Genomic DNA, 23,912 nt, shown 5'->3' with positions numbered 1-23,912 from the left:
AATTATAGTTATCTTGAAAATTGACTAAAGCCCCATTTTTAGGCACTAACACTTTTTCATGTATAAAATATTTTATCAATAATTATTATCAACTTTGAGTTTTTAAAAAGTTACAACTAAAAATTTTGATACATACTATTGCTAGTCATTGTGAAATAGTAGTTTTGATATTTTAATTGTCTTTAACAGTTGTATCTTTATACCTGAACAGTGTTAAATATTCTTATATAGTTTGAGGTTCTAAGCATTTTGTAAGTTTTGGATAGAAGGAATTAAAGTACATCTTGATAAAACTGTCATCATTGGGGTTGCATGTCACGGTTATTTTCTTGGGGTACAATCAGGTGAGTCTGACATGTCAGTGGTCTGTGGTATTTGAATAATATGGTTTTATTTTGCTTCTGAAGGATAGTTGATAACTGGTTTGTGTCCACAAAATAAAATTGGAGCCAAGCATTATATGGTTTAATACCAGGTTATTTCTGTGTATAAGGAATACATGTCAGAGACTAAACCATCATGGAAACTACTGACCGTTCTGTAACTATAAATTACTGTATAACCTGTTTAAACTTAACTAAGTTAATTCACAGCTCTCAGATGACTTGTAAATGTTTTCAGGTGTTAGATTATTGAATAACATTTGTAGGCTAACAGGCATTTGTTGTATTCAAATATATTATTTTATACTGATAGAATATTAAGCACAATTTAATTTTCCTTTGAAATAGTGTTACTTTAAAACCCGTGAGGCATGCAGTTTTGTTAGCGTTTCAGCAGGACTCACACAAATGTGTGAGCCAAAATTGTATGTGGAAAAACTACCAAGATTCTTTACAATATACCTGAGATACCTTTGTTTCATAAGCTGTAGGGTATAATTGCTAGACTCTTAGTTGTGTGAGAATATATATAGTATGTGTGTATACATAAATGACACATACTGCTTTTAAGAAATTTTCTGCTTAAGTGCAAGTGATAAACTGAAGTGATAACTAGCCAATATAGCTGGCATGTGCTTTGGGGGAAATCAGCTGCTTTCTGTTAAAAATAAAAATTAGCCTAGATTTATTTGGTATACCTTCTCTGTACTTAAGTTATGTATAGGAAGTAAATACAGTAGTTATTAGGTTAGATTTTTGTTTTGGAGTCAGTGTAGAAGACAGAAGATCAGCCTCAGTCAGCTCTTGAAGTCAAGATCCCCAAGTGACCTCTGTTTTCACTCATGGAAAGGTTTGTTCTAAATCATTCTGGGAGACAGAATATTTGAGTCTTATTCATTGAGGAGTAAAAATCACTGGAGTCCAGATTTAACTGCCTTTGTATAGTAACCTTACTTCATAGCTTTAAAAGGTGTGTGTGTGTGTGTTGTATTGCACACACACATATAGAATTCTTTCTTTTGAAAGAATTCTGGCCAAAGAGTAAAAAGTTGAGTTTTATTCCTAGCTTTGTGTCTTATATTGTGACTTTGGATATAGTCATTTGACTTTATTTGGTTTTTTATAAGATCAGAATAAAGAGCAACTATATTGTTTTTATCGTTTACTTGAGGACTTTAAACTAAGAGCCATATAGAAAGCATTTTTTGAAAATCAACATTTAATAAATGAAATGACTTCTAGAAATCTGAATTTAAGAAACGCAGTTTCTTTCTTTCTGGAGTACATTTATATTCCCCGTTTTCTTGGTAGCGGATACTCTGTTTTCAAGGAAGCTGAATGGGAAATACAGACTTGAGCGACTTGTTCCAACTGCAGTATATCAGCATATGAAGATGCATAAACGAATTCTTGGACACTTATCATCGGTGTACTGTGTAACTTTTGATCGAACTGGCAGGCGGATATTTACTGTAAGTCACCTTTAAAGTCTTATCTTTTCTGATAGATAAAATTGAAGAAACATTGCCTAAATGAGAACTTGAAGTAAAAATTTTGATTTTTTTTCTCTTTTAATGGGAATCTGGAAATTTGGGTAATTTTTAAAAGCATGCTCTAAGAAGCTCTAAGACGTTTTTATTTAAATTCAAACTTTTTCCAAGTTCAGAAGTGCCTAAAGTATAATCACAGTTACACATATGTGGTTCACTTATGTATTTCTCAATATTCATCACATAGGCTGATGGTGGGGCTTTTATAAAAGGTTATGTCATATTTTTAAGACCCTGGGAGATTGTAGGAAAGTATTAATCTGCAGAGAACCACTTGCTAACCTGAGAACGTTCTCTTTAAATGGTGATAGGAATTCTGAGTATATCAGATACTCTGCTTGGGATTTTGATTCCTCACACCTGATTCTCTAATAGCCATGATTCTAAAGAGGCACTGGGAGTCATTTGTTCCGTTCCTTCTAGTGTGCTGTGGGGAGCATTTCTGCTTTGAGGGAGAAAAATTATTTGGGAAGCATGAATTATCTGATTTGATAGGAATTTGATGCATAATCTCTTGGAATGATTTGAAGGAAACAATGAAATAATGTATTTGTTCCTATTTTCTAAGCTTAATAAAATTTTCAGTACAGCATGTTAGAGTAATTTGAACCAAGAGATAGTCAGATTAACTACCTTTGGCTCAATCTAGCCTACCACTTGTTCTTATAAATAGTTTGTTTTTATAAAAATAAATAAACAGTTGCTTATATACTGCATGTAGTCACTGTTGAACACAATCACTTTTTACATGGTTTCTTACAGGATTATATGGCCTGCAGAGTTGAAATTATTTATCTGGCCTTTTAAGAAAATGTACATCTCAGGGCATTTAATTTGGGGAAGAAGAAACTTTTCTGTTTGTTTCTTTAGTTGAAGGCATACACAAAAGGGAAGAAAAGTAACATTAATGTTTATATGATCTTACCTAGACTTGAAAGATATTTTAAAGAATGAGATATAATTTATTAGTTGTGCTAGCTCTCAGTTTTCATTCATATGGTGATTTGTAGTTATATATTCTGAAATAGTACCTTGGAGTAAAATGCTAATAGAACCTGTTTTTTTTTTTTTTTCTGTTTTTTGTTTTTTAAAGTTTATCCTGTGTGTGCATGTGTGTGTGTGTGCCTGCTCGTGTGCTCGCTCACTCACATTAGTTTATGTGCAGGTGCCTGCAGAGGCCATGTGTCAGATCTTCTGGAACTAGAATTAGAGGCAGGTATAAGCAGCTTTATATGGGTGATAGGAACTAACAGGGTTTTTCAGTATATGCTCTTGACCTCTGAGCCATCTTTTTAGTGGTGAGTCCTGTTTTTTCAATTTACTCTTAGCTTTGTATTATTACTTCAATGGGTGGGTAACAGGCCACATTTATAACTACACGTATTTACCTTGCAAAGTCAAAATGATAATGGGTATTTTCTCATTCAACTTCCTAAGCATTCACCATAATGAGCTGACTGGAACTTTACAGTTCGGTCTTGAAAACTGAAGAGGGCTAGGTAAAGCTTGTGACAATACTTCATGACGAATAGAAAATTGAGGTCTTAATACATTGCCATAATTTATTGAAATAACAATTCGGTAAAGGGCTAATCAGTATTTTCTTTTAGTACATTGGGTATTCTAAAACTTTCAGTTTTATTTCTAAGTTGCTAGTTCAGATATATTGAAGGCTTTACCAAGGGACTATTTCTCTTGAGTCTTCTACAAAGGCCCAGCTATAGGCAGGTTTAATCCTGTCATTAAAAGCATCAGGTTTGCTATCAGAGTGCTCTAGTCACAGCCCTTCCACCTCTTAAGAAAAAGAGGGGAATGGATAACAGTAGCAGCAACATAATGGAATTTTTGTGGTAGTAAGTGAAACACTGCATATTATTAGTACTTGTCAAAGGGTACAGATAAAAACCATTAAGCTTTAGTTATTGCTGTTAATTTCTAGACAGACTTAAGCAAACATTATCTATTTTTACTGTCTTAAATGCTTGTGTGATGTTAGAGTTTGAACTCAGTGATTAGGCCACTGAGCTATGTTCCAACCTGCAGCTAATCTCTTGTTCATAAATGCTATGAAAAGTTCTACAGGAAATCCTTGTAATTGGTAAGTGAAATTTTCTTTTAGGAAACTATTATTATTTGTGCTAACTTACTTTAGTCATTAATGTTGTCTTAGAATATTTTTTAAAAGGAAGGAGGTAGCATAATTGTGAGTTAATATACAAGTTAAAATTTACTTTCTAATTCTTAATTTTGTAATCTTTTTACTTGGTTTCAGAATCACTGCCTGAAATTATGTTTATAAAAGGAAAACAGAGTTGATGAATTCTCAGGACTTATTCAATAATACAGAAGTTCATTGAGCATATAAAAGACAGTGATCACAGCTTGGTGCAGTGATGCATGCCTTTAATCTCAGTATTCCAGAGGAGGCAGGGTCAGGTCTGGCTGTATGTAGAGAGTTCAGACCAGCCAGGCACATATAGTGTCGGGGGGGAGGGGGTGGACACAGATCTCACGTACCCCTTTTGAAAAATGTAAAATGTATTTTTTTTTATTGAGATTAAGGCAAAGGAATGTAAAATACTACATTTACTAAGAGGTTATAATAAAGAATATGGGTTGATGTATTTAATGAATTTGAGTCTTTTTTTTTTTTTTTTTTTTTTTTAACCAATCACGATTCTAAGTATTGGAGGTATAAAATTTGAAGACACCTGTTTACAAATAGTAAATGGACAGTAATGATACCATATGATACAAACTTTCTGATATAATGTATTTGATTAGGTCCTTGATTCAACTTTACTGTAGAAAATGGTAAGGTAATTTTCTGGAGAAGTAACACTTTAGCTGAATTGACTGGATATTACAGAGTTAGAGAAAGGCATTTACACACTCTGAGAAACTATAATATATAATTTTGCAATATTAGATATAGCACAGAATTGATAATGGCTTATCATTGAGCATGAACTAGTAATGCTGATGGAACAAACGCACCAGGTTCCTGTATGACCTGCTAAAGAGTAAGTTTTCTGAATGCAAGAGAGAACAGGTGATTTAATTTAAAGTATATATTGCATTTCTGTAGGAGTTAAGATAGAGTTCTTAAGAACTCCTACAGAAATCAGGCTGGTCCGAAATTCACCATCTTTCTGCTTCATGTTCAGCCAAAATGCTGGGATTGTTGATGTATGCTTCTGTTTATGGATCCTGTTATGATATATGGATTAAAGCAATAGTGATGTTGGGGTGGTGTAAACTGAAAAGGTTCTGGCAGTGATCCATAAAACAAAGCAGAGCTTGAACAGTTACAGGGAAATAAGAATAAGATTAGCACATTGAAAATAAGATTTATAAGATTTAAAAGACTGGCATACGTGTGTGTGTGCACGAGGGCAGGTATGAGAGAATATGTATTTAACTTGTTTAATAGGAAGTCATTTCATTTACTGTGTCAGGCTTTTAAGCAGAAATGTCTGCTAAGTAGGACATGCTGCTCTTGTGTCTGAGAGGCCTATGTGGGAAGTCAAGTACACATTCTTAACAGTAGTGGGAACAAGAATGAGATCAAGCCTACAAGATTCAGCTGAAAAATCATTTATATGAAAAACAACATTACAACTGAAGAAAGCTTAATCTTCAACTTCTAAAACTGACAGGAGACATAATAATTGGCATGGGCTGTTGCTTCTGATTCTGGGGGTAGATAGTAGGTAGGCAGAGAAGGGTGTCATAGAAGCCAAGAGGTGAGGTTTTCATGAAAGACACAAGAATAAGGCAAAATAAGACTGAAGGTATCCTATGAGTTTGCCAAAGTTGTTAATTATTGCCTTGATCTAAATGTTTGTGGTCCCCACCCCCAAACTGCCATTTCAAAAGTATCTTAAAACCAAATCCCTATTAAAAGATACACCTTTTGTTCATGGTTAGGTCGTGACTTCATGTGTTGGCTGGTTTCCTTGGCAATGTCTGTTACAAGTTGCCACTTAGGAAGTAGATATAGAGCTTTTTACTAGACACTGACTCTCTTAGTCTCTGGGTCTAAGAACTCTAGAACTGGGTTCTGAGACATTGTACAGACCATGTTATAAACTTCTGAGGACATAAATAAGAAGGAATTACAGGTAGGGGAGCCTGAAGAAATATGACATTTAAGTGTAATGTGTGTATGAAGTCCAGTGCAAAAGAAGAAAACAGTATACTATGAGCAGGGCTGACAGGCTGAATGGATCCTGCATATTAAAGATAGTATTATTTGATGGAGGAGTTAATTTCATTTAATAAAGAAACTGCCTTGGCCCATTTATAGGCCAGCCTTAGGTGGGTGGAGTAAACAGAACAGAATGCTGGGAGAAAGAAGCCGAGTCAGGAGTCGCCATGATTCTCCCACTCCAGACAGACGCAGGTTAAGATCTTTCCTGGTAAGCCAGCTCATGGTACTACACAGAATATTAGAAATGGGTTAGATCAATATGTAAGAGCTAGCCAATAAGAGGCTGGAACTAATGGGCCAGGCAGTGATTAAAAGAATACAGTTTCCGTGTAATTATTTCGGGGCATAAAGCTAGCCATGCGGGCGGTCGGGTGCCTGGGACGCAGCCCTGCTGCTCTTTTTACAACAATTATTTATAAATAATAAAGATAGTATTTATATTAGCTAGCTTCCTTATTTCAGAGATTGTCCAGTCTAAGGAGGAAATGGTGTATCAGGTCTGCAACCTACTCTTAAAAGAGTTCAGAAAAAGTCTGTCTCTCTGTCTTTGTCTCTCTTTCTCTAAGTAACTGTGATTTTTTTTCCCCTTTTAAAGTAAGGGAAAGATTTACAGGTTTATGTTTTAATTTTAAGGTCAACTGAGAAAAATTGCTCTGTTTCCAAATGTATATAATTTTCTACCTGTATAAACATGAACTTTATCACTTCTCTATTATATGGGATATTTTCATTTAATATTTCACTTCCTTTTTCTCGTAAAAAATTTATTTGTATGTGTGATGTGAGTATATGTGTACATGTATGTTCGAGTGCTCATGTACAGAAGCAAGAGACTGTTGGTATCCTCTACTACTCTTAGCCTATTCTTTTAAGTGGAGGTCATCTCTCTCTGAACCTGGGCCTCTTACTTTCTCTGATAGGCTGGAATCCAGCAAGTTCCGTGTTCTTGTTGTCAATCCCCTTTGAAGCTGGAGTTAAGGGCACTTGCAGAACACTTAGTGGATCCTGGGATCTGAACTCAGGAAGCACTCTTAACCCCAAGTCATCTCCCCAGCTCCTATACTTGCCACTTCTAATTCTCTAGCTCTTTGTTTTATAACCGCAACTGTAATGGACTTTGGAAAAGATTGTTTACTTACTAGGCAAGAGTATTTACTGAATAAGCCATATGAAAAATAACTATAAAGTTCTAAAAGCTTTCCTTTTTAATAAATAACAAGTAACTACCTTAATTACATTGAAACTTGCTTCAAGAAAATAAAATTTGTGAATATAGATTTTTGACTGTGTTTTGTTTTCTACATTAGATTTATGTGGTTTGTAGCTTTGTGTTAAAGCTTAGTGAAATTTTTATGTAGAATATACAGCATTTGTTTTCTGAAGTTTGAGGAAAATCAGAAACTCTACTGCATTACAAAATAGAAGCCATGTCAGACCTGTAGCAGTTTCCTTCCTCAAAAGAACAAAGCCATATGACTCCTCGGGTATGTGTTGCCTAGACTTGTATGCAAAAGAATACTTGTAGCTTTCCCTATCATGGGCTTTGTTACTCAACATCAATCATCATCATCATCATTATTATTTTTTTAAGTATGGCCATTTATGCGGATTCATAAAATTTTAAACGTTTTTAGATAAAAGGAAGCAATTATTATTACCATTACTTCTATATAATATTTAAAAGAATTAGATAAAAAGCAGTAATTCCAGCATAAAGGCCTGTCTTAAAGGCACCTTTCTTTAGTACAATAATGTGTGGTCTTTTCAATTTTAGCACTAGAATCAGTGAACTTATAGTTACATTAAGCCAAATTTTGTTTATATCCTAGTTTTTTATCAAGCCTTTGTACTCTATTGTATTTTCAGAATGAAAATATATTTTAACTTCTTTGCCTCCATTCTTCATTGACAAGATATCTTGAAATAATAATTAAAAATCCATTATATTTGGTCTCTTTTTAAAGGTTAGGTAAGCTAAAGACTGCATAAATTTTTTTATACCATATTTCAGTTTATACTAGGTTTAGTGACCATAGACAACTAGAAACATGGCAGTGAGCACTTTTCAAGGTAATTATATTATTAAGTAAAATAGCTACTTATTTCTTGTCCATAGTGTTTTGTGATTAACACTATATAACATTATAACTGGACTTAAAGTGACCTCCAAAATAACGGTTCAGTTTTGTAGCTAGTCTGATTTTTTTTATCGAATTCCCTGTAATTATGTACAGTAAGTGGCACCTCTGTGCAGTTATATCTGCTGTTGTTGTCATGTGTAAACTAATAACTAACTTCTCTCTAACCTTGACCTTCTATTGTTTCTCTGGACTATTCAGAAACAGGGTCTGTCAATTGAAATTGTCTAGTAAGAATTTAAGTAGGTTACATCCTTGCTCTTAACACCCTCTCCGATTTTCCATAGATTAAGCTTTTCCAGATTAGATGCCAGTATCTGGTATAATGTTCTGTAACTGATGGCTACCAATTTCTACTGAACATTGGGACTTTACTGAAGAAAGACAATAAAAAACAAAATAAAGACAACGCTAGTCAAGATGTTTGTACTACCTAAATATACCTAAATGCTATCTAAAAGTATTAGGTCTTTTTCACTGTTGGAATTTTGTTCCTTTTTCTTTTTCAGGAAATAATATTCATGTGCTTGTTTCTATTATTTGTGTTTGTTGAGGTTGGTTAGACAATTTTTTCTGATTTGCTTTAAAAATTGTTCTCAGTACTCTTTTATACATATTTTAAATTCATTTTCTTTTAAAATTTCTTAGTATGAAAGTAACGAGTTTCAGTATGACATTTTCATGAATATGTATCATGTTCTAATTTGTCACCCTCCTCTGCTATCCTTACCCATGTTCCTGTCATTTGGCTTGCTCCCTTACTTGGAAACATATTCCTGTATAGTCCCTTCATTGCTTTCATTTCCCAAATATCTATTACCTATTACTTCCCCTACCTTTTATTTAGAAGTAAAGGAAGGAGTCCTATAGAGAAATAGGGGGAGAGTAAAGTTAAATATAAAAAAAGGAAAGGATAATAGCAAGGGTAGAAGAATGTTTTGGGGAGAAACAAGAGATTGTAGTAAGGAATGGGCCGCTTGTTGGTTCCCACCGAAATAATCACACAGAAACTGTATTAATTAAATAACTGCTTGGTTCATTAGCTCTACCTTCTTATTGGCTAATTCTTACATATTAATTTAACCCATTTCTAGTAATCTGTATATTGCCACGTGCCTGTGGTTTACCTGGTAGAGTTCCCAGTGTCTGTCTCCAGGGGCTGCACGGCTTCTCTAACTCGCCTTTCTCCTCCCATGTTATGCTATAGGCCAAGCCAGTTTATTCATTAACCAATAAAAGCAACACGTAGACAGAAGGACCTCCCACACCAACAGATTGTATATTTTTTTAAGTTAAAATGAAACAAAACAGTTCCCAATAATAGACTGAAAAGAAAAAATACTACTCAGTAATGAAAATAGTATAAGTAAAATCAGGTGGTATATGAAGAGGAACTAAAACAAAAGCTTTTCAAAATATTTTAAAACACTATGAAACAGAAATACATCTAAAAGTGTAATAAGTACACTTCTTTTTTAACCAGAAAAAAAGATGCGGCTGTGCTTGATGTCACACATCTTTAATCCCAGCACTCAGGAGTCAGGGCCAGATGGATCTTTCTGTGAGCTCTAGGCGAACCTGGTCAGGGTAGTAAGAGATTGGTTTTTTTTGGTTGTTGTTGTTTTTTTTGAGCAGGTTCTTCTTGGGTTCTCTGATTTGAGATGGCCAGTTATCTAATATGAAGGTTGAGAGTGTCAATTGAGCTAGTAGACTCTTGTATTTCCTATGGTTTGGACTGGTGCTGTATCTGTATTAGATAGCTATCTAATGTCTACCTTACTGTCTTTATCTTGGTAGCTCTCCTTCTTTACCTACCAGGGACATTTTCTGACAACACTGAGCTTTGCAGTCTTAAAGACTGACCTGGTTCTCTCACCCTCCGCACATTCCCCAGATCATCACTGCTGGTGTGGCTATTGTTTTATCTGGCAGATATATTTTCCAAGCCTATCAGGACTGCGGAAAGGGACCAGGCCCTGAGGCAGATCTGTCCTCATGCTTTTCAAAGAACTCCTGAGTGTTATTCATCTTCATGCAGTATTTTTGCTCTGTAACAGTTAGGTATAGATGCATGGCTGCAAAGGTCAATCTGCTTGTTGTCCTCAGTAGCATGGTTGCAGAGGTTGAATCTCTCAAGGTCTAGAGTTTTCTCGGTTGGTGAGATCTGTTGTTAGCCACTGAGGGCAGGATATCTTTGATGAGGTACCTCCTGTCCTTCATCTAGGCTCCTGCCACCTGATCTTCACAATAGCTTTCCTGAACCTTTCCTCACTCAGTGGCTGAAGTAGGCCAAATTGTGACTTCCCAAACCTGATCTCAAGCTCTTACTTACTGTAGCTTAGTTTTTAGTGATAGTCTCTCCCTCAAGATGATACACAGTTGCTGCCCATCACATTGAGTGAAACATTAGATTTCTACCCACTAGAGGAATTACTTACTATCTCATCAAAACCATTATTTGAGTTGGCTGTGAGGATAGGGCTTTAGACTCTTGAGAATAGAGTCTAGTTTTTCTTGTTCTGATTCTCCTTCACATGCATGTATCTTTCCTACATATATCTTAAATATATATGCCTTGTTGATACTGAAACTTTTCAACATTTATATAACATTGTTTTTAGTGATAGTCTCTCCCTCAAGATGATACACAGTTGCTGCCCATCACATTGAGTGAAACATTAGATTTCTACCCACTAGAGGAATTACTTACTATCTCATCAAAACCATTATTTGAGTTGGCTGTGAGGATAGGGCTTTAGACTCTTGAGAATAGAGTCTAGTTTTTCTTGTTCTGATTCTCCTTCACATGCATGTATCTTTCCTACATATATCTTAAATATATATGCCTTGTTGATACTGAAACTTTTCAACATTTATATAACATTGTTCTTGTTTAATACCTAATATGATTTTAACATTTTCCTCTTGTTAGAGTCTGATGTCTTACTCTTTGATTTATTGTGTCATTTGGTGCTGCATTTAGGCTTAAGAAAAGAAAACTTGTTTAAATTCTGATCAACAGTTTGATCTGTTTAAAGAATAATTTTTAGTCAATTTTCAACTTACCTTTCACAGTTATGTAAAAACACATGTGTAAGGTATTGAAGCTGTACCTCAGCAGTGATGCACTTTTCTTGCACTGGGTTTAATCCCTGGTGAGCAACAGTAAATAAATAGAATACATTTATAGTGCATTTATGTATCTATGCTTTCATTTTGGTCTGTGATTTTTTTTTTTTACAGCGTATCAGTGTTTCTGCTTGCTTGTATGTATGTGTCCAGGTGTGTCAGAAGGTGTCATAGTCCTTAGAACTTGAATTAGAGACAGTATGAGCCACCATATGGACCTGCTCCTCTACAAGAGTAGCAAGTGCTCTTAAGTGCTGAGCCATCTCTCCAGCCTACCATGCTTTGTTTTTGTTTTTTTCCAGATAGAGTTTCATGTAGTCTGAGCTGGCTTCAAACTTAGTATGTAGCCAGGGATGACCGTGAGCTCATCTTCTGTTTTTCACATGTTGAGATTACACAAATCACAAGTGTATCCGTCCACATAGTTTATTGTTTTTTTAAAAAATGTTTTCTCAGAGCTGGAGAGATGATTCAGTGGTTAAAAGCATTGGTTGAGCTTCCAGATGATCTGGGTTTGGTTTCCAACATCCACATGGTAACTCCAGTTCCAGGAAGCAGTATGCTCATTTCTAACTTCTACTGACCCTGCATAAATAGGGTATATAAACATGCATATAGGCTACACCCATGCTTGTTAAATGTTTTCTCAATAGTCTGTGTTCCTTGCTGGTTGTTTTCTGTTTTTATGGTCATTTGAAAAGATCCTAGTTGATTTTTTTTTTCAAATTTCCTTAAAGAAATTATTGATCAGAAGTAATAAAGCATGAGGTAGAATCTGCTTAGGAATACTTAGTGTTCTGTTTGAAATTCTATTAAGATTTATATAGGAGCAGGGATAGGTCCCTGAGTAGTATAGTAGAGATTTCCTAAAGTAGGTGATTAAAAGTTCTCTTCTGTTATTTGATTGGAGAAAAGAAAGATTACTTAGAATATTAAATATGTAAGGGGAAGTATACATTAGTTCTATTATTGGTACTTGTTTGAATAGGAAAGAATAGTAGTATTAAGTTGATAAAATTATTAGTAATAAGCTAGGAATACAATTGGACTTCTTAGGGTTTGATCTGTGAGACGTGGTTGGAGGAGCCCAAGTTGCCGTTATTTTTGTTAAAGCTGACATTTTTATCAGAAAGCTAAACATGTTCATAGTTTGTTAACAGGAAATAGTTTTAATGGGGTGTAAAGCAAACTCTTACAGATTCATAAGAACAAAGTGAATCATACCAATATTTGGAAGCAGAGTTATACATGTTTTTGCTTTTATCTTGTGTTATATGCATGTTAGCATAAAATTCTATTTTTTATATTAAGTGATGTTTTAATTGTTGGAACCACAAAAATAAACTAAGTAGTCTATGTTGGAATCACTCAGAGTATTGTACTTGTGACAGCATGAATTCACTTGTGACCAGAAGGTCTCCATTGATGTTTCCCTCCCCTCATTATCTTTTAGGACTTAGCTTTGACTTCCTTAGTGGAGTATTCCTTCACTGCCCAGCAAGTGAGGTCTCTACTCTGTAACACAGCACACTGTTGCCAGGTTAGCCGGCTCTGGTAGCAGCTCACAGTTCTTCATAGCTCTTCTCAAAGCTGCAGTTCAGATTGGTGATTCTGAAGGCACCATAAGCTCCCAGGGCAGAGCCCGCTTGCTTAGTTGTTTTATTCCATTGTCTCCTCATTGTCCAGTGAGGGGCTTGTCCCATAGCAGGTTTGCATGGAGAAGGGATAGTCATGGGTTGTTCATTCAGTATAGCTTCCCATTTTCAGTCACGTGGACGTCAGCCCTGCCGCTCATACTCGTCCTCCCCGCCCCTCCCCATTCCTTTATCTGCCAGTCTTGGTCTTATGAGTCCAGGTTGGCCTGAACTTCTGATCCTCCTGCTTCTGAGTTTCAGGTCCTGGGATTACAGGCACTCACCATCTCACCCAGCTCTTTGTTTTCTTGTTGTGTATTTTCACTAGTGGAGATTCTCCTGTCCATTATAGAGAGTGACATTTTCCTTACCTTCTTTGTTGTGGGGTCAGCTAGTGGAAGAATTTAGGCAGTACGGTTTGATGGATCAGAGAACTGAGGTCTGCTGTCTTCTACACTGGGAAAGATGCCTTAATTTCCTCAAGGTGATAAAGCTCTAAGCCTGCCATCCTCGGGGCGTTGTGAGGACTAGGTGGTTACTGGAGACAAGAGAGCAAGCCATTCATCCAGGAGTAACTCTTGTCTGTATTTACTACCTGTAACTATTGATAGGCACACCTTGGATTTTTCAGTTGCTTGTATTTTCTCGTTTTCTAAATGGAACAAAATTCTGTTTTTGTGATAAATACAAGTCGGAACTAAATTCAGTCAGTTGTCTCGATATTTTGAAGGAGTAGATTCCAAGCCCCAGGTCCTTTGTGGATGGCCAGGCTCCATGGTTTGTTCAAGTTGCTTATATAAAATTGTATATAATTTGTTCACAACCTTGATTTCTTTTCCCATGTACTTTAAGTCATCTCTGTATTACTTAACAAGAGCTAATGCAGTTGGCGAATGCCTTGTAATGAGTTGCTACATCTTGTTTATGGAAAGGAACTGTGCATGTTTTGCATACATGTGTTTGTTGTGAATGCACTTGTTTATTGAAAGCGGTAATGGAAAGTGGTGACATTGCTTTGCTTTCTGTTTTGGAACTGAAGCTAGAGTGGAGTGAATGGGTTGACTCAATTTATGGAATTAAGAGAACTTAATCAAATGAGTGTTATAAAGCCTTTTTGTATTTAACAAGTACTTGTGCTAGACAGCAAGATAGACATGTTTTTGGATGTCAAAGACTGTTGTTCTTACTTCCTTACCACAGGTGCGCAGATGGACTTTTTTGTAATCTTTCTCTTCTGCTCTAGTAACTTATTTTACTTTTTACTGTTTACCATTCTAGTAACAAGTTATTCATTTTACTTTTAACTGATTACCAACTTTGAACTCATTTCCTGTTTTCTAGCCTTATTTACAATGATGACAAAATACCCTTTGAAAAATATATCTAGTCCTGATACTCCCCTGCTTGATGCCCATTATAGATCATCATATTTCTTCATTTTTCACATCATTGCTTCATACTGTAAATTAGTGTGCAGACTACTTGCTACTTGGTAACTTTTCTAGTTTGCCTCAGGACTCAACTGTAGCTAGTTTTTAGTTGGTATTTAAGTGGACAATATTTTAGGGTGTGTTGGCAGAGTTTGAATTAATATGCATCTTCTAACTTCCACTACTGTGTACATTTTATATCTGTATTTATTAGTATGAAGCAGAAAACTTGTTTTTTGCTTTTGTAGGTTCTCTTCTGGTCTAAAGGTCTGGGCTTTTTGTTGTCGCTTTTTAATTTGCATTAGACTAGAAGTTCTTAGAAGAATGGTTACATGAAACCATAGTAAACCTAGATCCTGCCAAATATTCAGTAATTTTCAATTTTAACTTAAAGTATAGAAAATGTAGCAGAAATACTGATAAGTTTTAAATTTCTAGGATCATTATATGAGGATTAATGACATGGTTTATAATGTTTTAGATGTTTGAGATTTTCATGTTAAAAGATAAAAGTAGAACCCAGAAGTTCTTATCTCTGTTTTGGATTGTGAAATTATAATATTTATTACTAGATAAAGAATTTTCTAGGAACAATTTCTTTAAAAATTTCTTACTTACTTTAAGCTAAATAAGTAATTTATGTGGTTATTGGCTTCATAAAGCCAAACCTTTTTTCTGAACAATGATTTTAGCCGATGTCATATAATTTTAGCTGAAGATCAGTGATAGTAAACTTGTTTGTTACACTTTGACTTTCTAGAAGGTTTCCCAAATTACCATCTTTTAATTTTGTATAGCAAAATGGCATATATGATATTAGGAACCAGTGTATAATATATTTGTTTTACAATTAGGTCTTTCTTATTACTGTAGAAATTCAAATTCTTTTGTAAGATTGGAGGTGGACCAGGTAGTTGTAAATGGTGGGTGGGGAACCATTGATGCATGACAGTTATTGCCTATGCCTATGTCTTCTCTTATTGCTTATGTTTACACAGATTTTAATTATTGAATGATTTAATAGAAAAGGAATTTGGGAAGAAGAATAGTACTTAAGATTTTCTGATTTTCAGTCCCTAAAATGCAGTTGTTGATATATGGACATAACTCATTTTTTTTCTATTATAAGTTGAATTATTATTTATAGGATTATTTCTATCAATGTGTCTATTCTAATTTCAAGGGTTCTGATGATTGTCTTGTGAAAATCTGGGCCACAGACGATGGAAGATTGCTAGCTACTTTAAGAGGACATGCTGCTGAAATATCAGACATGGCTGTTAACTATGAGAATACTATGATAGCAGCTGGAAGTTGTGATAAAATGATCCGTGTCTGGTGTCTTCGGACTTGTGCACCGTTGGCTGTTCTTCAGGGACACAGTGCATCCATTACATCACTACAGGTAATTATTTTAAACTCTTTTAAACCTTTTTTTGTTAAAATTTAAATTTTAATTAAAATTTAATTAAGTTTTATGAAGTCAGTTATGATGTAACTTTAAGGTAAAACAGGAAAGTATTCCTGCTTTATGAATTGTATGGACTTGTGATGTAATAGCAGTCATGAATTTGATTCATTCTGTGTTTCTGGTTACTATTAGTTTTTATTAATTTGGTTTGTAGGGAGAGTTTTGTTATTTGGACTGTCTTTGTTCTTGTACAGACTGTTTCCCCTGTGATTGCTTTTCAGTTCTCACCATTGTGCAGTGGCTCAAAGAGATACCTGTCTTCTACTGGGGCGGACGGCACTATTTGCTTTTGGCTTTGGGATTCTGGAACTCTTAAAATAAAGTCAGTTGCTATTTTATTTGATAAAATAAGTGTGTTTAATGATTGAAAGTTTAAAAGATAGTCAACAAAGGGAATATATTTACTTTTTTCTTTGAGTAAATAAAAGAAATAAGCTTTTTTCACTAATCCCTTTCATTTTTATGCCTCACCATTTTTTTCATGCTTCAGTTTTTTCCCCCTCATGCTTACTAATTTTAGTTATCTTTGTTTTGAGCCTAGTTGTTTCTTTAAAGGATATATGTTTTTATTACCTTTATACATGTCTTCCTTGTGCACACTGTATAATTTTTTCTCAGTAGCTTAATTTTGTGCTGAGAACATATTAGCATTGCTAATACTATTCTTTAGAATAATTTAAATTACATTACTGACTCTAAACATTAAATTTTATTTTAGATTTAGGGAAAGAGCTAAAGTTTCATTATGCTACATTTAGATAACATGTTCTATGGTAGCACTTCAAAGTTTTGCTTTCGTTTTCTGTTAATATCTTGGTTTGTAGAGGTGGAAAGATGGCTCAGCAATTAAGAACACTTATAATTCCAGTTCTGGGGAATCCAGTGTACAATTCTGACCTTCATAAGCATCAGGCACACACATGACAGTGGATATACATGCTTAATAGGCAGAATACTCATGCAAATTAAGTACATCTTTTTTTTTTTTTAATTTTTAGTTTATTGAAAGACTAGGGTGGCAAAACAATTTCTTTTTTTCCTCTTTTTTAAGGACGCTGAAGAAAAGCAAGGTTAAATGGTTTTCTTATAGCTAAAAACCATTTCTCAAAGTTGGTTCCAGGTAGTACTTTGCTTTATGTGCCATTTTTTGGAAATAGGCTCTCACTATGTAACCCATGTTGGCCTGAATTCATGGAATCCAGGCTGGCCTCAGTTTTGAGTAGTCATCCTGCTTCAGCCTCCATTAGAGTTATTGTCATACTTGAAATCTATAATGTTACTTGATTTTTTTCAGCATAGTTATATTAAACATGTCAAAGTTAATATCCTAAAACATATGCAATGTAGTTATAACTAGTATAAATATAGTTGAATATAATCTATTATTTGAAGGAATTTTACTGTTAACATGGGTCATATTGCATTCAGATTTACTTTAGTATAAGGATAAATTCTTGTGTTGTGGAAGAATATTTTGTCATGCTGTATTCGAAGGTGAACAAGAACTCAGTAGATGGCCTAGTTGGTAAAGTGCTTGCTATGCAGGCATGAGAACCTTAGTTTGGAGCCCCATCACACTGTCAAGAACTGGACATAGAGGCACATCTCTTACCTCAGGGACCAGGAATAGTGCTGGGGCAGAGATAGGACGGTGACAGGGGCTTGCTGGCTATCCAAATCAGCCAATCTGTGAGATCTAATATACTAACAGACATTGTCTCAAAAATGAGATGGAGTCATTGAGAAAGATGCATATTGTCAGCTTCTGGCTTCCACACACATACATTCATGGGTTGTATACCTGTTCATAGCCACCTCTCCCACCCAAACACATACAACTTTAAACAGGAAAAGTTATATAATATAATACATATAAACCACAGAGGTAACACCTATTTTACCAGTGTGTTCATTTTTATCATTAATTTATTTCCTTATATAATTGTATGTTGCTATTCTGCCTTATGAAATTTGTTGAAGTTGATTAAAAGTGGGTATAATTCACTTCTAAAATAATTTAGGATTGTTCAGTGTAGTAATTGATGTATGTATCAGAAAGTACTATGGAATTTATCTCTAGAATTTTACTTGTCCGCTGATAGTATTTTGATTTTGGCGTTGTTTTTAGGAAGATAGCCATCTGTTACCTATTTAGTTTTTTTTTCCAAAATCAGTTTTTAGATGGAATTACTTCTTGTGTTTCATTAAGACTTTTAAATGATTTTTTTTTTTTAATTAAAGTCCAAGACCTACAAAATTTACAGAGCGCCCTCGACCTGGAGTTCAGATGATCTGTTCTTCATTTAGTGCTGGTATGATTGTTTACTCTTTTAATTTTCAACTTTAAATTGTGCATTAGAAAGAAATAAAATTATGAAAATATTTTATTTTGTTCTAGAACATTGTTCTAATTAATCTTCTATAGTAGTATTTTAAATGGTTACCAGAAGATTTTATAACCTAAGTATTTAAAGTGAATTGATAATGAAAATTGGGTGAATAGATTGGTATGTAATGTTCCCAGTATCTGTTCCCCCAACCGTTTTTATCTACCCTTGTTCATTTGATAATTGTAGGTAGAATATGGACTAAGGGTAAAGGACAGAAACATATGCTGCTGCCATCAAGACAGTGTTTATTCTAGTTAGACCAAAACATAGACAAACATAGGCTCTTCTTAGGTATTTTATTTTCATACTGTGAATTCATGCTCTTTTTCTAAAGCTATATTATTGTTTTTAAGGCTCCATTAAGTGGATCATTCATCAAAAGTATTTAAAATGTTTCAGTGTGTATAACAATTTGATGTTGTGAGAGTATTGTTCTTGAGATGAATAAAATTGTCATACGAACAGTGATTTTTTTTTTTTAAGTAAAATATATATGCTATAGTATACTGACATAAGTGAATTTTGAGAACAGGCTTGTATTATTGTAGAGTTTGTGGGCACGTTACTGAGGTAGTTATAGAATAGGAGTTTGATAGGTGGGTAAGAGGTAAAAAGACTTAGCAAAGTTAATAGTATCATGTGGATTTACTTATAAAAGTGTGCTGTTGTTCTTCATAGGTGGAATGTTTTTGGCCACTGGAAGCACTGACCATATTATTCGAGTTTATTATTTTGGATCAGGTCAGCCAGAGAAAATATCAGAATTGGAGTTTCATACTGTGAGTATGATGAAGGATCTAGATGGGTACAATCTTAACTGAATCAAGTTTGTATTCAGCTTTTGCTTTATTTTTTCTTTTTATACAGGACAAAGTTGATAGTATCCAGTTTTCCAATACTAGTAACAGGTAAAATATGTTTCTCTAATTTAAACGCAACTTTAAAATTAGAAGATAAAGATAATTGTAGTCAGATTTCTAATTGTGTAGAAGTTATTCATTCTCGAAGAAAAGAACATAACCTTCTTACCCAATATGCCATAGTGTTAGTTATTTGGATACTTTTCTAATAATAGGAGGATTTTTTTTTTTTTGTTATTTGGGTGGGGGGGGCAACAGACTTTATTAACATGATAGAAGGAATAGACTTAAATTCTCTGACCTTTGGTTCAGGTGGACCTGTTGTCATCAACTTTGAGAGCAAAAATAAGCTCAAACTCTGACTTCCAGTAAAGTTGTTTTGTTTTTTTTATCCATACCTTTGTCTTTCCCATTTATCAGAAGAGAAGGCTTTGATTAAAAACTAGAAATTTATCACATTACATTTGAGACATTCCTAGATGTTAAAAGATGTTTTTCCATAAATATTCTCCTATTCTGGATTTAAAAGAAAATAAAGCTTCTTCTTGGCATCTTGAATAGAACAGATTAAAGTCTTTGGTACTGAGGAACAATTTTTTTTTTCCATTGGAAAATAGTAATTCTGTTTGTTGTCTTTGATCATTTTGAGAGTTGTTTTTATTAGCTTGTTCATGACCTATTAAAATGGTCTTACAAGCTCATAAATTTTGGGGAGTTCTTAAATTCATAGAGATAGAACCATTTCTGTTCTTTATGTCCTTTAAATGTCTTTATGTCCTTTATGTCCTCAAAATGTCCTTTAAAAAGAGAATTTGGGGGAAAGTACATTTTGAGAAAATTTCTGTGATCCTTCCCTGCCATTGGTGGGATTGGACATTTGTTGTTGTTGTTTTTGCAGGTTTGTAAGTGGTAGTCGTGATGGGACAGCACGAATTTGGCAATTTAAACGAAGAGAATGGAAAAGCATTTTGTTAGATATGGCTACTCGTCCGGCAGGGTAAGAGATCAAGCTTGATTCATTTTATATAGATTATTTAATATTATAATGTTGCAGGTTGGAATGACATTTACTTATAAAGGTGTATACCATGCTAAGATGGTTACTTTTCTTCAGTAATTAGAGATACTTTTGGAGGTGAACAGTGCTGATTTTTGCGAACTATCTGATTACCGTGATTATCAAGACCTGCTGAATTAATTTTTTAGTTCAGTTTTATTAAGGAGATAAAAAAGTTTGCAACCAAAGTATCTTATGCTTCATGTCTGATTTGTGATTTTGAGTCTTGATCTCATGTATCATGTACTGGGTTGATTTGAACTTCCTTTGTAGTCAGAGATAGGATTGGATTCCTGATCCACCTGCCTCCATCACTCCACCTGCTGTTGCTGTAATTACAGGCAGGTGGCACCACCCATGGTTTTATTGCTGTGCTGGGGATCTGCCCCAAGACTTCCTGCATGTTATTAAGCAAGTACCCTACCAACTAAGGCCCCTAAAAGGTTGATTTTTTTTTTTTTACCCAGTGGGTTTCTTCAGCCAAGAAAAGTTATAATACATGTTGTAACTGTTGTTTTAGTTTTGCTGTTTGATTGTTGCTCTCTACTTGTATTTATGTATAGACTCAGTGGATGGGACAACAGGGTAGTTAGGATACCATGGTAGCAAGTAGAAGGTGGGACAATGAGCAACATGGCATGAAGATGGTAGACCATAGATAGATAATTACAGCAGTGGTTTTCCCTCAAGGTCACTGTTCCTTAAGGTTTATGGAAATCTTGGTTTTCCTAAATCCATGCAATAATATCAGTTCAACTGTTTCAATTATAATGATAACTACTCATGTTAATAACTGTGAAGTGTAAATGAAAATACATTTTATTTTTGTCTTGTATTTTAATAACATCAGTGTAAACAATAAACTTGTCCTTTTCAGCCAAAATCCTCAAGGGATAGAAGACAAAATCACAAAACTGAAAGTAACTATGGTAGCTTGGGATCGACATGACAATACAGTTATAACAGCAGTTAATAACATGACTCTGAAAGTTTGGAATTCTTACACTGGTCAGCTGATTCATGTACTAATGGTAAGAAACAAAACCAAACATTTAGTATTACTGAGGCTGATTTTAGAATGTAGTCTAAATAGATAAAATAAAGCTGATAAGTTATCTAAAACCTCTTGCTTGTTTGGGTAACTGAACTTGATAGGTAACTGGGAATAATGTAAAAAATGCAAGCAGCATGACTTGGAAATACTTGATGTGTTTGTTGTATAGGAAAACATTAATTGTATTCTCGAGTATTAGTAATAATACCTAAACCATGGACAGTGCTATTATATTAGCATAGTCTGTTTTTTTAGGCATGGTAAAGTTGAAGTTTTTGCCTAAAGTCATTCTCTTGTATACTTTTATGTATTTATATCTGTTTTGCTACTTTAAAATATTTCAGGGTCATGAAGATGAGGTGTTTGTTCTTGAGCCACACCCATTTGATCCTAGAGTTCTCTTTTCTGCTGGTCATGATGGAAATGTGATAGTGTGGGATCTAGCAAGAGGAGTCAAAGTTCGATCTTATTTCAACATGGTAATTATATTTCTTGTTTAATACCTGTTAAAGATGTGGAAGATATTTTGACAGAGGTGTTCTGCATATCACAAGCGAAATCCATTTTAAAAGTTGATGCCTTATTTTGACTTTGAAGGTCTACAAATAAGGAATTATTTATTCTATATTGAGATACTAAACTTATAATTAGTTGTTCATTTTATAATGCCTGTGTATTCTGCTAACTGGTTTACTTTTATCCGTGAAATTTTGATCAGTAAGTCATGTAAATGAAGTTATACGAAAGAAAATGTGTTTGAAAACCAGTGCGGGTAAATTATAAATAAATCTTCATGTTGCATTTTGATTGGCTTTTTTTCTTCCTTTTTTTTCTTTCTTTCTTTCTTTCTTTTTTTTTTTTTTTGTTTAATTGAAGCCAAAGAATTATGTAGTTCTTAATTTTGGTCAAATTGATAGTGTGCTAGATGTTTATTTTGGCTCCATGCCTTTTGTCTCCACGCTGTGTTCTTATGTGCATTTTGCATATTTTTGTTGAACATTTAAATTATTGGTTTGATTACATATATACATAGCTAACCAGTATTTGCCCTCCTTTCACCAGTGTATAAAATAAAAGGGGTTCTTAAATACTGCACCTTGCAGTCATTTACTCTATAATTGAGATTCCAGTCAACAACGAGAGGAGAGAAACATATTTCTACTATTTTTACATGTTTAGATTTTTAACAGCAGAAATCTTTTATAAGTCATGATATAATTAGCAAACTAACAAAAACCAGAATTGCCATATACTGTATATTTTAGTCATTTTCAGGCTGGGAATATAGCTGATGGTAGTACTTCCTCAACAAGTACAAGGCCTGTAGGTTTTCCTTCATTGGAGCCACACATGTCTACATGTGTCCTAGTTATTTGTGAGATATTTTGCTTATGAAGACATAGAATGACAGTGAATGCTATTCTTGATTGATTATAATATTATAAAGAAATTATTAGTGAAATGACTAACTTTGGCCTTCACCATAGATGATCCTTAGTGTGGACAAGGTCAGAAATCAGAATTGTAAAATTCCCATTTTTATGAAAATTACTATTTTGCTTAGTTGTTAGGGATGAATGGATTTCCTTTGTGATTATGTAGTTTTTTTTTTTTAAGTAAATTTTTAAATTGGTAGATTGTCTTTTTTCTATCTTCTTATTTCTGGATTGCTCCTTTTCTAAACATCTCTGTTGAATAAGGAAGTTGATCGTTTCCCAGTTGGTCCTTAATTGTGACTGTACACACATTAGTGGTTCCACTTAGTAATTTATATTTCCAAAGAGCATTTTTACACTGCTCTAAAAAAATGAAGAGTAATTTTTGGTAAATTAAACACTGATTCTGAATTTTCCCTCATCAGGTAAGTTTGGAAAATAAACTAACACCCTTTCAGGAGAACTAAGGATTGCAGCACTTTCATATTTACTGATTTTTCTGGTTCTGCTGTTACAGATTAGTTACATAACCAAGAATCTTGTAAAATTTATTTTTGAAGCAGTGTGTGTGGTGGTCCATCCTAGTACTCTTAGCACTTAGAAGATGAAATCATGAGGATAAAGAGCTGATGGTCATTTTAGCTACATAGTGAGCTCCAGGCTAGTCTGGACTATTTGAGACTACATGTTTTTAAGTTAAGAAGGGAAGACAAGGAAGTAGTTTCGTTTGTTTAATTAGAGGTTCAATTGAGGAGATTTTTCTGTTCTTTCTATCTGCAATAAACAGTAAAGCCTAAGGGTGGTTTAAAAAATTTTCTGTAATAATTATTAGTATCTTCAAACTGAGAAAAGCAAACTAAAAAAATTATCCTTGTTACATAGAGTTACAGAGCATGCGCTACCTTTTGTCTCAGTAAAAACAAGATCATCTTTAATTTTAAATGGTTTTTAGTGGTTTCTAATTTTTAAATGATTTTTATTAGATTTCAGTATCCTTAGCAAACCCTCCAAAAGTGCAGCTTTATGGAAACCTTTCATAAGAAGGGTAATTTTTATTTCAGTTTCATGGAGAAAGTATTCATTACAAACTTTGCTCAGCTTTCCTTTGATCATATATTAAGTATTAGATTTTCAGGCTTTATAAGACTATTACTAATGTTTTCTTAA

At 34.1% G+C, this 23,912-nt stretch overlaps 1 protein-coding gene across 2 annotated transcripts in view; it reads left to right on the top strand.

Moving 5' to 3' along the window:
• Phip (pleckstrin homology domain interacting protein) overlaps positions 1-23,912 on the top strand; it is a 119,054-nt gene that overhangs the window by 28,311 nt on the left and 66,831 nt on the right. For both annotated transcript variants that reach the window (XM_057766557.1, XM_057766556.1), the window contains exons 7-15: positions 1,695-1,855; positions 15,661-15,882; positions 16,170-16,270; positions 18,190-18,260; positions 19,017-19,117; positions 19,206-19,246; positions 20,097-20,195; positions 21,133-21,286; positions 21,654-21,788. In XM_057766557.1, coding sequence (XP_057622540.1) covers positions 1,695-1,855; positions 15,661-15,882; positions 16,170-16,270; positions 18,190-18,260; positions 19,017-19,117; positions 19,206-19,246; positions 20,097-20,195; positions 21,133-21,286; positions 21,654-21,788 — 1,085 coding nt within the window. The remainder of the gene's footprint in view (positions 1-1,694; positions 1,856-15,660; positions 15,883-16,169; positions 16,271-18,189; positions 18,261-19,016; positions 19,118-19,205; positions 19,247-20,096; positions 20,196-21,132; positions 21,287-21,653; positions 21,789-23,912) is intronic.

The sequence above is a fragment of the Chionomys nivalis genome, chromosome 4 (genome assembly GCF_950005125.1).
Source record: "Chionomys nivalis chromosome 4, mChiNiv1.1, whole genome shotgun sequence".
Classification (NCBI taxonomy): domain Eukaryota; kingdom Metazoa; phylum Chordata; class Mammalia; order Rodentia; family Cricetidae; genus Chionomys; species Chionomys nivalis.
This window is presented reverse-complemented; position numbering and strand designations above follow the sequence as displayed.